This window comes from Saccopteryx leptura, chromosome 7, assembly GCF_036850995.1.
Source record: "Saccopteryx leptura isolate mSacLep1 chromosome 7, mSacLep1_pri_phased_curated, whole genome shotgun sequence".
Lineage (NCBI taxonomy): Eukaryota > Metazoa > Chordata > Mammalia > Chiroptera > Emballonuridae > Saccopteryx > Saccopteryx leptura.
This window is the reverse complement of record NC_089509.1, coordinates 43757275-43772558: the sequence shown is the minus strand read 5'-3', so window position 1 is coordinate 43772558 and position 15284 is coordinate 43757275. Positions and strand designations below refer to the sequence as shown.

At 36.5% G+C, this 15284-nt stretch overlaps 1 protein-coding gene across 12 annotated transcripts in view; it reads right to left on the bottom strand.

Annotated features, from left to right (window-relative positions):
- PKP4 (plakophilin 4) overlaps nt 1–15284 on the bottom strand; it is a 272352-nt gene that overhangs the window by 176909 nt on the left and 80159 nt on the right. For 9 of the 12 annotated variants that reach the window (XM_066346708.1, XM_066346713.1, XM_066346710.1 and 6 more), the window contains one exon: nt 3471–3607. In XM_066346708.1, the coding sequence (XP_066202805.1) occupies nt 3471–3602 (132 nt within the window). In that variant the 5' untranslated portion in view covers nt 3603–3607. Of the gene's footprint in view, nt 1–3258; nt 3355–3470; nt 3608–15284 lie in introns of those variants that run through there. The other 3 variants (XM_066346718.1, XM_066346719.1, XM_066346720.1) reach the window with 3 other exon arrangements.

The following is a 15284-nucleotide window of genomic DNA, read 5'->3' as shown; positions in this document are numbered from 1 at the left end:
AACTGTTCTGTGAGGACAATGTGGTGAAGTTTTGAAAGTTTAATTTCATGCAGCAGTGAAATATTGTCACAGCATAAATGTGGCTGAGTATTCATATGTTTTCTTGTCTTCAGGTCAATGTCCAAAAGAAGGCTCATATACTTAAAAATAGAACCACTAGCTATCCCTAAGAGTTTTTTCTTCTTTTGTAGAAGTGACAATATTAGCCCTTACTATGAGTCCTAAGTGCCAGACACAGTTTTAAGTATTTTCCATAGATTAATTTAAAGTCCTCAATAATTATTATTATCCTCATTTACAGAAGAGAAACTGAGACAGAGAGAGGTTAGAAATCTTCCTAAGATCACACAGTCAGTAGTAGAGCCTGAATGGGAATTCAGACCATCTACCCGGTTGCACTGAAGGGGGTCGGGTCTCTTCCTTCTGTGCCCTAATGAACTTCAGCTGTCCCTTCCTGAAATATAGCTGCCGCCAAACAAGGTCTGTTCTTTGAGATCAATGGAGCTGAATCCATGAATCCATGGCTATGAGCACTGCATAGTATTGTGGCATATATTTTTTTTATTTGTTTATTTTATTTTATCTATTTATTTTTTTTGTATTTTTCTGAAGCTGGAAGCGGGGAGAGACAGAGTCAGACAGACTCCTGCATGTGCCTGACTGGGATCCACCCGGCACGCCCACCAGGGGGGGATGCTCTGCCCCTCCAGGGCGTCGCTCTGCCATGACCAGAGCCACTCTAGCGCCTGGGGCAGAGGCCAAGGAGCCATCCCCAGCGCCCGGGACATCTTTGCTCCAATGGAGCCTTGGCTGCGGGAGGGGAAGAGAGAGACAGAGAGGAAGGAGGGGGGGTGGAGCAGCAAATGGGCGCTTCTCCTATGTGCCCTGGCCGGGAATCGAACCCGGGTCCCCCGCACACCAGGCCGACGCTCTACCGCTGAGCCAACCGGCCAGGGCCTGTTTATTTTTTAGTGAAAGGAGGGGAGGCAGAGACAGACTCTCACATGAGCCCAGACCAGGATCTATCCAGCAAGCCCACCCACTACCTTGCTCCGCTGCAACCAGAGCCATTTTTTAGCGCCTAAGGTGGAGGCTATGGAGCCATCCTCAGCACCCGGGGCCAACTTGCTCTAATTGAGCCATGGCTGCAGGAGGAGAGAAGAGAGAGAGAGAGAATGAAAGGGGGAGGGGTGGAGAAGCAGATGGGCACTTCTCCTGTGTGCCCTGAATGAATTAAACCCTGGGCAACTACACGCCAGGCTGATGTTCTACCAATGAGCCAACCGGCCAGCGCCTATGGAATTTTTTTAAGTAATTCTGCATCCCACCCAAGAACATGGCTCTATTGATACAAAACATGATCAAGGACATAATCTAATATTAACTATTGCATTTGAGTCTAATATGACTAAGACTGTCACATTCCTACTAATATTTTTAAATCAAATATATAAGATGAATAGTAATTAGCTTTCTTATTACTATCTAACTTTTCTGTGCTCTGTCTCATTAGGCTGATGATTGGGAGAGACGTATTTTAAGAAAGTCCTAAGAAAATTTTACACCAACTATAGAGAAATTAGTGTCTTGGCTGGTGCCACAAAAATCATATACAAGCTAGTGTTAACTAACTATATAAAGTCAAGTAAGTACTATGAAACAAGATGGAGACAACAATGTCTTGGGTTGAATGATTAAAATACTGAGCACTGACAAGACACTTTAAAAGAAATTTAAGAATGAAACTATAATTGTATATTAGTGAACTCAAATTCTTAGAACAGGAATAGAAGCAGAGTAGAATATATCCTCCTACTAACAATATACTATGGTAGATATAAGGTAATTATTCTAAAAATAAATATCTCTGTGTGTGCATGAATATACATATATACATATATACAGGCTACCTTGAGAAACTAAAACCCTTTTTGACATCTCCAAGACAGTATTTATTGAGAACACTATTTATTGCCAAAAAATAAAATTTTGAAGTCATCTGAAGCCATCAAGGAATTCCAGTGCCAAAATCATGACAGGTTTCAAATTTTCTTCAGCATTCTGGGTATCTGGTCTCAAGATACAAACACAAAGTTCCTGTTGCTATGTTAACCGAAAACAGTTTCTAGTTTTAAGTCAGTTCTGGGCCTTTTGATAAATTTACCATCGTGTTTCACAAAAACGCAGCACACTTTAAGAGCTTCAAATAAATCAGAGCCTTTTCATTTTATAGCTCCTTGGGTCAAATCTTGGCAACCATGAAGTACTATAAAAAGACTACTTTTTTTCTCCCTCAAGGTGAGAGAAGTTTAGCTAATCTAATGTTTGGTGGAAAATAAAAACAGTACTGGGTACAATTATCTTGTTGTCTTCTTAAATTCTTACATTGTGGGATGTTTAAAAACTAATTTCAGGGAGGAATGAAAAATATTTTGACATCTTGATATTAAATAAGTTGTGAAATCATTTTCTGGAAAACACAGTTTTAATATTAGACCTATGTTATAATTCTTGAGTATTTCTTCCTACCTAGCGATAACAGCCAACGGTAAAATAATGAGGTGTTAAATAGTCATTTATTATTTGTCATCATTAGTCAATTGACTTCTGATTTTGATGTTTAAAAAAATGGTCCAGCAAATATACACTTATTTTTAGATCCCTTGAGAAAAAATAGCCCAGGAGTTTTTTCTTAAGATTTAAAAATTTTAAATTAGATTACAGCCTACACAGTAACCCTCACAAAGGACATAATTTTTGTTTTGTTTCATTTTGGAGGGAGGTATAGAAAAAAAATATATCTCTGTAGCTACAAATTTACATTCATCTTATTAAACTTTTAAAGCTTAAGAAATTTAGAAATTGCAATTCTCTAAGCAAAACAGATAAAATCTAATTTAGAAGGTACTTGAGCTTAATGGATAAATAGTATTAAGGGCCTTAAGAAAATCAACATAACATGACACTGAAGCAAACCGGCACAGCTGGACAAGTATTAGAACACTAGCTCACAAAATGAATATACTTTGATTCACACAAACACAATGAATATAGCCTTTATCCCAAATCACAGAGACAATCCTATATAATACCTATGTTAAAATGTTCAACACATCGAAGGATAGTACAGGCCTCAAGATGCCAGAGTCCTGACAGAAAAGTCAGCAATGTGAACTATGCTTGACGAAGCTTGGCGTGCATGCACACACTCTGCAATGGGGAGACACAGACACCAATCACCATCAATATTGTCCTTACTTGCAGACGCACAAGTATCCTGCATGTCCAATTCTGACTGGCACCTGGAGCGGCTCTACATGCCAGTCATCCCAATGTACTCAGGGATGTAAACACCTTATAATTAGAAAATGTGAAGGCGTAAAGGACATTAGACAAATTAAAAACATCCAGATTAATTTTTAAAGGCACTGAAGAAATAATTAATTTAAAATTCCAATTAGAGAATGTACCTGCTCCTTCACAGAAGCTAGAATAGTGGTGGCTGTGGTCTCGGGTTCCATGCCTGGGCCAGTGGAGGCAGCTTCCTGGTGGATCTGTGGTTGCCCCTCTTCCACCAGTGAGGCCTGCTCAGGAGCTGGCATTCCTCCTGCAAGCAAGCAGCCAAAGGTTAACACTTTCTCAAGGGCTCCTCTGCAGCAACAGGCAGGGGCTGAGGATTTGCAGATGGATCCCAGGAAGAACTACAGACTTCTACGCACAATGATCACATCTCCTTGCAGCTATCTGATTTTTAGAAGGCAACGTAGGGCAGTGTTTTTCAACCACTGGTCCATGGACCAGTGCTGTTCCATGAAAGATAATCTTCACACAACAACAGGTGGTTAACTCTTTCGCAGACCTGGCACAAAATTTCTGGAAAGCCAGCAGGGGTTGAAAAACACTCATCTAGGCCCGAAAGTATAGCTAATATTACCAAATACTAAAATATAGATTTAAAAGTAATAATAATAATAAATACTAACAATATTTAAACATAATCAAAAAATGACATGAAAGGGTTGGGGGAGGGCTCTTAAAATATACTAAGGACAATAAATTTGTTAGAAGCTTGTTAAATTAATGAGTCTTATAATCAGAAAACCAACATGTAAATATGATTATCTTATGAAACAAATAATAATAAACACTATAAGGGTCAGTTTTCAAAAAAGTACACACATAAGAAAACATCTACAAATGTGCTTTAAACGATGATAGAAGAGGCTTATGCAATAGAAAAAAAAGGTTGTTAAACTTAAGGAAAGCTTGAAAATATACAAAAGTCTGTTGTATTTAAAAGAAATGAAAGGCACTGATAACTAGTAACAAGGATATCTTTGGTAGAGTATTAGAGTTAGTTTGGTGAATCTGATTATTCAAAGAGGACAATGGCTACGGAGATGGTGTTGCATTGAGAATCCATTTTTCAGCCCACAGCTCCTGACAGAAGAATGGATTCTAGACAGAAGATGGAGTTCCTCTCATAGGATAACACATACAGATAGTGATGTACTTGCCAGGACTTACTGACATGATTTGGACTTTTTACAAGTTTAAAAAAGATTAGGAAAAGATACCCACCCAAAATGTAAATATTTTAATAATTTGTCTATATGTTAATCTTTCTGACCACCAACTTGAAAGCACACTCATCACACCACAAAGCTAGCCTGGCATTATATAATAGGTGCTCAATTAATGTTCGCTGGATAAATGCATCTTTTCCATGTCTCATTCCAGGCATAAGGTGATCTAAGTGCTATGATGCTCATGAGGCCATATATTGTTCAATGTGTTAATCTGTATACTCACATATAGATAAATATCTGAGACCATAAATACTGTTCTGGACATTCTTCATAACCTTCTACTAAAAATTACTCTACTGGTGTATTTCAATTTTGTATCAACCTCTATAAATGTTCAATTCTGTAGGACAATCTGTGCTTTTCCCCCATTCCACCAAATTTCAATATGAGCCTGTTGTTTACTTCCAAAATCATAATCTGTGAGAAATGGGAAGATTAGCAGGCAGCCTGAGTCTCCAGCTTATCCTCACTCCCCTGACTTCCGGATCAGTGGAGACAGTTCTAGGCTCCAGGTTTCTGTGAGTGGCTGCTTTCTTCCTGCCATATTAATAGGCAGAGAAAGGCAATGGGTCTAAGAATTTCTGCAGTTCTCCTTTCATGAAGACTCCTCAACCTTGCTCTAGCAAGTGATCTCTCCAACTCCCATTTTGATGGTGCCCAAGGCTCAGGTAAATGCAAAACTGCAAGGACGAGCTTCCTCAACTACAAGGAGGAGAAGCTTCAGGTTTGAAGTAAATGGGACTAAGATTAAAACGTAAGTGAGCCTGACCAGGCAGTGGCACAGTGGATAGAGCATCAAACTGGGATGCAGAGGACCCAGGTTTGAAACACCAAGGTCACCGGCTTGAGCGCAGGGTTGCTGGCTAGAAGTCCAAGGTCGCTGGCTTGAGCAAGGGGTCACTCACTCTGCTGGAGCCCCCTGGTCAAGGCACATATGAGAAAGCAATCCATGAACAACTAAGATGCTGCAATGAAGAACTGATGCTTCCCATCTCTTTCTCTTCCTGTCTGTCATCCTTATCTATCCCTTGCTCTGTCTCTCTTTCTGTCTCTGTCACAAAAAAATAAATAAAAAACCCTAAGCAAACTTTGACAAGTTACCACCACACTGAGCCCTACTTTCTTCACTAAAAAAATAAAAAGGGTTACTAATACTTTATGTAATACAATGTAATGATTTTATGGCAACCTATGTTTTAGTATGTAAAATACTTAAAATATCCTCAACTGTATAATGTAACTCAGTTCAGCATTTAATAAGTACTCATTAAAGACAAGATATGGGGTCTAAAAAGAAAAAAGCGCCACACATAAAGACCCTAGATTAGCATTTAAGACATTTAAAGATATGAAAGTATTCTACACCATTGAAAAATTACACACCTTAAAATAAGCAGATGGTTGCAAAGAACAAAAATGTTACTAAGCAACAGTAAAACAAATAATGCCAAGAATCAGAAATTTTAAATGTCAAGAGTAAAATACCATGAAATCACCAATATGTTAGAAAAAGAAGCAAAAATTCAGTGAACAAAGAGAATTTGGTTAGAACTACCTTATGACCCAGCAATCCCTCTACTGGGTATATACCCCAAAACCTCAGAAACATTGATACGTGAAGACACATGTAGCCCCATGTTCATTGCAGCACTGTTCACAGTGGCCAAGACATGGAAACAACCAAAAAGCCCTTCAATAGAAGACTGGATAAAGAAGATGTGGCACATATACACTATGGAATACTACTCAGCCATAAGAAACGATGACATCAGATCATTTACAGCAAAATGGTGGGATCTTGACAACATTATAAGGAGTGAAATAAGTAAATCAGAAAAAAACAAGAACTACATGATTCCATACATTGGTGGAACATAAAAATGAGACTAAGAGACATGGACAAGAGTGTGGTGGTTACCAGGGGTGGGGGGAGGGGGGACAGGGGAAGGGTTGGGGGGAGGGGGAGGGGCACAGAGAACTAGATGGAGGGTGGCGAAGGACAATCTGACTTTGGGCGAGGGGTATGCAACATAGTTTAATGACAAGATAACCTGGACATGTTTTCTTTGAATATATGTACCCTGATTTATTAATGTCATCCCATTACCATTAATAAAAATTTATTTAAAAAACAAAACAAAACAAAACAAAACAAAAAAAAAAACAAAGAGAATTTGGAAAAGGAGATATAGTAACGTCACTGGGAAAGTATTTATCAATCAATTCTTTACCATAAATAGGAGGAGTCTTCCCACTTAAAGACACAGAATTATATTATTATAATTATATTCTATCACTGAGTGTACCAAATTTAATTTCACAATATTTATCATGATAAATTTGTCCAAAATCAATGAAATTAGATGAGCATTTTTGAGTGCCGCTCTGTCCATGTGGTTGGCAGGGTGATAAGCAGATACAAACATAAGGCACATTGACCACTAGTGACTCAGCATCTAGCTGAAGCAGAATATGAATATGATCAAGTGAAAGTACAGCAAGATGCAAAGTGATGGAATAACGATTAGAGGTGATAGAATAACTAAAGTTGATGGAAAGAGGTTGTGAAGAGTATGTACATTTGTAAAAGAAAATCCTACTCAGCAGCAGAGGAAATTTTCACGGGCAGGGATGTTCTCATTCTCTGATTTCTCAAAGACTAGGAGATATTACAGGTTATTGTTAACACCTATACAACGAAGAATGATGACCCAGTTCCAAAATACCACAAGTAATACTGGGCAGAGAAGGGATACCACAATAATGACAAGTTAAAACCCTATTAAGGCTGACCATTTTCTTGTAGCAGTTCTCATAATAATTTAAAGAGTTGCAAGACTCGAGCAAAAACTAGTCACAGGATGATGTTATAACTTTCCACTAGCAAGGAAAAAAGCAATGAGTACTTACATAGCAAACAGACTGAAAAATTAGATCTTGTGCATCCCTCAGTGACCTCAACTTGACTGACTTGAATGATCACATTCTAGGAACCTAAGAAAACCTGCAAATACGTAGTTTGCTGGACCATTTGGGGGCTCTCTGGAAAATCAGAGTGGAAGAGGTGCCAGAAAATGGGAAGCAGGAAAATGCCATTTCTGTTTTTGGAAAGCAAAAAGTAGACTCTGTCATGTTACAAACTAGAGAGCTAGACATAGATCTTAGGTAAGATTCTTAGAAGGATTTTATCCAAGAGATGATTTGTGAGAACCAAACGGGGCACACCAAAGGAAAGTCATGTTACACTGGTTTAATTTCTGTCTTTGGCAGTGTATTTACAAGATGCAGTGCGTATAGACAATGTGATGTTAGAAGGCCCCTCTGACAGTATAAGCAACATAAAAATAGGGCTGGCACAAAAGCAACAGCTGTGTCTCAAGATCTGTACATAGCTGAATGAAACATATTGCCCTACAGAGATTTATAATGTAATTCAGGGAGGTCTAACAAATATTGACCCAAACCTAACCTAAAACTATATTCATAATGTAAATAATAAAAAATAAACATGCTCAAAATCTTTGATGATTAAGAACACTGAATATACCAAATGATAAAAATTAAAATATAAATAACATTGAACTGCAATAATAAGCTGCTTCTTTGAGATAAAACAATAGGAATAAATAAATGCCAGGTCCTGTATTTAGATAAGCTCAGCAGGACCTTGGGGAAAAGATTTAGATACTTTAAGTTCAAGAGAGAGTAAGTGAACCATGATTGAGACAAGGCCCCGAAAGCCAATGTGATCTTATGCTGTATTGATGATAGATCTACTTAATTTAACAGAAAGACAGAAAGAGGGGGACAAATGAGTAGACACTGCTCCTTCATGTTCCTTGGGGCATATCCACTTTCAGTTATGGGTGGCACATTAACAGGAATGGACACAGGTATATATATCCACTCAAGAGAAGATGAGTAACATAGGGAAGGGATTCAGTCATTATTTCCAAACACAGGAATTGAGCTGAAATGAATGACAGCTCCAGTTCGTTATGAGTTCAAGCCTTGGCAGGGTACTTAATAGACCAAAAAGAAATTTTAACCTGCAAAGAAAGGACTATGCAGACAATCTACAGACCTCTAAAGGACTGCCACAAACAAGGTTAGACTTTTTAGGCTATGATAGTCAGAGCTAGACCAAAAACTAAAGGTTTTGTAACTAACTTGTATTAGCCTACATTATTACTATCTTTATACACTGAATCAAATTTGGCTAATGACGAATTGTGATGTTGACCATCTTTTTATGTCTATTGACCATTTGTATGTCTTTATAGAGATTTTTTTTTCAGTTTCTCTGCCCATTTACTAACCATACATTTTATGATCAGTTGTTTATGAGTTATTTATATACCTTGGATATAACCCCTTATCAGATATACCATTTGCAAATATCATTTGCATTCAGTAGATTACCTTTTCATTTGGTTGATGATTGTCTTTGCTGTGTAAAAGCTTTTTAATTTAATGTACTCCCATGTGTTTATTTTTTGTTGTTGTTGCCTTTCCTCGAAGAGACAATACCAAAGAAAATATTGCTAAGAGCAATATCAAAGAGTTCACTGCCTATGTTTTCTTGTAGAAATTTTATGTTTTTGGGTCTTTAATCCACTTGAGTTTACTTTGCATACAGTATAAGAAAGTGATCCATTTCTTTTTTTTTTTTTTTTTCATGTAATTCTCCAATATACCCAGCACTGTTTATTGAAGAGACTGTTTTGACCCCCTTGTTGTATATTCTTGTCTTCTCTGTCGGAGTTTGACCACATAAACTTGGATGTATTTCTGGGTTACTTATTCTGTTCCACTAATCTATGTGTCTGTTTTTACGTCAGTACCAGTAGCTTTGTACTATAGTTTGAAATCAAAGAGTGTGATACCTCCAGCTTTGTTCTTTTTTCTCATAATTGCTTTGGCTATTTGGGGTCTAATGTAGTTCCATACAGATTTTAGGGTTATTTGTTCTAGTTCTGTGAAACATGCCATTGGTATTTTGAGAGGGATTGCATTTAATCTGTAGATTGCTTTGAGTAATATGAACTTTTGACACTTAACAATGTTAAGTATTCCCATCCATGAGCAAGGTATATCCTTGCATTTATTTGCATTGTCTTCAATTTCATATCAATGTCTTATAGTTTTCCGATTATAGGTCTTTCACCTCCTCAGTTAAATTTATTCCTAGGTATTTGTTATTTTAGATACAATTGTAAATGGCATAGTTCTTGAAATTTCTCTTTGTGATTGTTTCTTAATTGCTATATAGAAACATAGCAAACTTATGTATATTGGTATTGTACAGCTTTACTTAATTTATTAGTCCTAATGGTTTTTTGCTTTTTGTGTGTGTGTGTGGAATGTTTAAGGTTTACTATGTATAGTGTCATGTCATCTGCAAATAGTGACAGTTTTTCCTTTTTTTCCTAATTAAATACCTTTTATTTCTTAGTTATTTATGTCTGACTGATGTGTCTATGACTTCCAATACTGGGTTGAACAAAAAGGATGATGAGAATGGGCATGGTTGTCTTACTCCTGATCATCTCAAAGGGAAGTTTTTAGCTTTCCACTGTGGAGTGTTTGCTCTGGGTTTGCCATATATGGCCTTTGGTCGTTGTGGTATGTACGTTTCCTCTATCCCCACTTTGTTGTTGTTTTTTTAATGGGTATTGAATTTTGTCAAATGGTTTTTCTGTATCTGTTGAAATAATAATATGATCTTTCCCTTCGCTCTGTTAATGAGGTATATCTATCACATTAATTGATTTGCCGATAATAAAGTGAAGTATTCTCGCAAACCTGGTATAAATCCTACTTCATCGTAGTGTATGATCCTTGTAATGTATTGTTGAACAAGGTCTGATAATACTTTGTTGAGAATTTTTGCATCTATGTTTACCAGGATATTGACCTGTAACATTTTTTTTGGTAGTGTGTTTTTCGTTGTTGTTTAGTTTTTGTTTTGATACTCAGATAATGCTGGCCTCAGAATCTGTTTAGAAACATTGCTTCTTCCTGGGGTGTTTTTTTTTGGGGGGGGGGTGGAGGGTTTATGACTAATTCACTTTTGTTATTAGTAATCAGTTCGTTAAAAGTTTCTGTTTCTTCCTGATTTAGTACTGGGAAAATTGTATGTTTCTAGGAATTTGTCCATTTATTCTAGGTTGTCTCATTTGTTTGTGTATGATTATTTATAGTATCCTCTCCTAAATTTTTGTATTTTGCACTGTAGGTTGTAATTTCTTTTCTTTCATTTCTGATTTTCTTTATTTGAGCCTTCTCTTTTTTTTTTCTCAATGAGTCAGTCTAAGGTTTATTAATTTTATTTATTTAAGCAAGGGAGAGAGAAACAGACAGGAAGGGAGAAATGATGAGAAGCATAAACTCATAGTGTGGTGCCTTATTTGTTCATTGATTGCTTTCTCATATGTGCCTTAACCAGGGGCTCCAACAGAGCAAGCAACCTCTTGCACAAGCCGGTAAGCCCAGATGAACCCATGATCAAATCAGATGAGTCTGTGCTTAAGCCAGCGACCTTGGAGTTTTGAACCTGAGTCCTCAGCATGCCAGGCTGATGCTTTATCCACTGCGCCACAACCTGGTCAGGCTAATTTTATATTTTCAAAGAACCAGCCTAGTTTCATTGATCTTTTCTATTATTTTGTTTTTAGTCTATTTCCACTTTTATCTTTATTTTTCCTTTACTTCTATTTTGGGCTTTGTTTCTGCTTCATTTTCTCATTCCTTTAGGTGTAAGGTTAGATTGCTTATTTGAGATTTCCCTTCACCCTTGAAGTGGACCTGAATCATATTAACTTTTTCTAGAACAGCTTTTGCTGTGTCCCTTATATTTTGGAATATTTGTACTTTGATTTTCATTTATCCCAAGGTATTTTTAAATTTCCTCTTTGATTCTTTTGTTGCCCTATTGTTTGTCTTGTAATATGTTTTTAGCCTCCATGTATCCGGATTTTTTTCCAGTTTTTGTTTTGTTTTGTGATTGATTTCTAGTTTCATACTGTCGTGGTTGGGAAAAGTGCATGATAAAATGTCAGTCTTCTATTTTAAGTCTTCTGTTTTAAGCCATAATTATCAGTTTTGAAATAATCATTAACCATCATAACATTTTCCGAGTGTTCAAAATGAAATGATAAAATGTGTGCTATACTCCAGATTACTAATGCAGAAGAAGAGAGGAGAAATACATGGAATCTCATTTATTTTGCTGAGTAAGATGAAACAAATTATACTTAGTAGACTTTGACCAAAAATTACCATTAAAGAGTAGAGATGAGTAAATAAAGGAAAAGCCAGTATTTAGTTGATCTTCTATTCCAAAGAGATTTAGCCCAGAGATGATTTTGTGGATTAGTAGCATCTTTGATAAAAAGGGTTATAGGTATGAGTCATAGGTTGTACTCATATACTGTAGTACATCAATAGACATATATTATATCAATAGCCTCGAGATTCAGTAATCACTAGAATGAATGTATGTGGCCTTCAGTGTTGAGCAGAAAAATTTTGTTAATCAATTACAGTTTACGGTAAGATTGTGAAGCACACATGCAATTATACTAACAGTTTCACATAAAAGCCTCTTTGTCTTCAATAAAGATTATAGTGAAAACAGCATTTCAACAAGTGTTTTTATAAGGCTCAAAAGAATACAATTCAACTGAATGATAAACTTAGACTGGGGCAGTGAGGAAATTTAATAAGTAATGACTGGAATAAAATGAGAACACTCGGAGTTGATCACAAACTCATCTCTGAGCTTCCTTTTTACAGCCAAACACAGACATAACCCTAAGATTTCCAGTATTCATCATGCCGTCTGGAAAAGCAGTTTCCTGACCTTCAGCTGCCACCTCAGAGGTGTGATATGACAGACAAGCTATTCTGAAAACTCCTAGTAACATCTCATCCATTCAGAATATAGAAGTTGTCTTATCTTAGTGTTAGCCTCAGGATTCAGAGAATTCTGAGTTTCCTGTTCCTTTCTACCCAGTGCAGGATCCGTTCTATACCATTCCTCCTACTAGATCATCTGAGATGTGATTAAAGGCCTCTTGTGAGAGGGAATATACCACTTTTAAGAGGCCAATTTTTGAAATTTTGTATATTTGAGTGTTTACCCCAAAAGGAATGACCTTTTTGAGCTTGCTCTCATGACTCCAGACTTTAATTTTGATTAAAAGTAATGCAAATGATACTTGCAAATGGTATATCCAATAAGGGGTTATATCCAAGGTATATAAATAACTCATAAACAACTGATCATAAAATGTATGCTTAGTAAATGGGCAGAGAAACTGAAAAATACATTTCTCTATAAAGGACATACAAATGGTCAATAGACATATAAAAAGATGATCAACATCACAAACCATCAGGGAAATCAAATCAAAACCACAATGAGATATTACCTCATGCCTGTGGTTGGAATTGTAAATTGGCACAGCCACCTTGGAAAAGAGTATGGAGGTTACTTAAAATTTTTAAATAGAACTATCATATGCCCAGCCCAGGAATCCCACTTCTAGATATGTATCCCCCCCAAAATAAAAACATTAATTAGAAAAGACACATGGACCCCTATGTTCATTACAGCATTATTTACAATAGCCAAGATATGGAAGTAACCTAAGTGTCTACTGATCAATAAATACATAACTAAATGGCATGTGTGTGTGTGTGTGCGCGCGCACGCGCGCGTGTGCAATGGAATATTACTCAGCCATAAAAAGAATAAAAATCACCTAACCAAGTGGTGGCGCAGTGCATAGAGCATCAGACTGGGAAGCAGATGACCCAGGTTTGAAACCCTAAGGTTGCCTGCATGAGCGCGGGTTCATCTGGCTTGAGCGTGGGATCACATGAATAACCCCATGGTTACTGGCTTGAAGCCCAAGGTCACTGGCTTGAGCAAGGGGTCACTTGCTCTGCTGGAGACCCCTGGTCAAGGCACATATGAGAAAGCAATCAATGACCAAATAACGTGCCACCGTGAAGAATTGATGCTTCTTATCTCTCTCCCTTCCTGTCTGTCATTATCTGTCCCTCTCTCTTTCTGTCATAAAAAAAGAACAAAACCTTTCTATTTGTGACAACATGAATGAACCTAGAGAATATTTGCTTAGTGATACATATCAGACAAAGAAAGACAATAGCTTCATTTCACTTACATGTGGAATCTAGAAAACAAAACAAACAGAAAAAAACTCACAGACACAGAGATCAAACTGATGGGGGGGAGTAAGAGGGTGGGTCAAAAGATGAAAGGAATTAAGAAGTACAAACGTCTGGTTATAAAATAAGTCACAGGGCCTGACCTGTGGTGGCACAATGGATCAAGCGTCAACCTGGAACGCTGAGAATGCCAGTTCAAAACCCTGGGCTTGTCTGGTCAAGGCACATATGGGAGTTGATGCTTCCTGCTCTTCCCCCCCTTCACTCTATCTCTTTCTATCTCTCTCTCTCTCCTCTAAAATGAATAAATAAAAATAATTAAAAAAAATAAGTCACAGGAATGTAAAATACAGCATAGAGAATATATAGTCAATAATATCATGATAAGTTTCAATGACGATAGGTGGTTACTCAAGTTATTGTACTGATCACTTGGTAAGGTATGTAAGTGTCGAGTCATGTTGTTGTACACTTGAAACTATATATCACCAATACTTTAAAAATGTTAAGCATTAGACAAAATATTACAACAGTAAGAGCAAAAAAATTTTCTGAGTATCTCTGTAGGAAAGATAAATTTTTGACTTAAAATGAAACTGGAACAAATGTTATAGAAAAAGGAATAAAGTACTGGCAAATAAGAAATATGCTTCGAAAGTTAAACATTTTAAACGCTTAAAGGACCATATGGAACCTATTCTAGAATTCTAAAAGAAGTACTAGATAAATTTCTCATGGTTATAGATTTAAAATATATATCTGGGAAATAAATAGCATTATCAAAATCTTCAACTGTTTAGGAATCTCAGAGACAGTTATTCTGTTTCCCTATGTATAAGATGCACATTTTCCTGAAAAATTTGGGTCTAAAATCTGGGTGCATCTTTATTGGCTGTATTTTTTTTTACTTGCATTTCCCACTTTTTCACTCTTGTTTTTGTGCTCATTGTTGAAGACAGTGATTTGTCATCAGACGCAGATGGGGACAAGCTAATGGATGGGAGTTTTGACAGTGATGAGGAGTTGTATGAATGTTATGATGAATAAAATTTGAGTTCAATAACTTTATGTAATACATTTTTTTTTCAAATTTCAGGCCCAAAATTAAGGTGCGTCTTAAACATGAGGAAATACAGTAGTTACATACTAATCTTCTAATCAGGCAGTTTAACCAAAAAATTAAAAAATTTTTTGGCAAGAATTTGTTTAGAAGGGAGCTCTTTTGTTCTGACAAACAGTAGTATAGTGATTCTACAGAATAAACTATGTGTGGCAGGTTAAGTATTTTGGCTTATAGATTTATTTTTACAATCAAATTATTAAGGCAAGATACTCTGATATAAAAATAAGAGATTTGACTAAACCTTTTGGAAAAGAAGAAATCTACCTGACCAATAAATTATATGATCAACCTCATTAGTAATTAGAAAATTGCAAATTCAAACTACTTAGAGTTACCAATATACAACCATTAGAATGGCAAAACCCTTATAAATT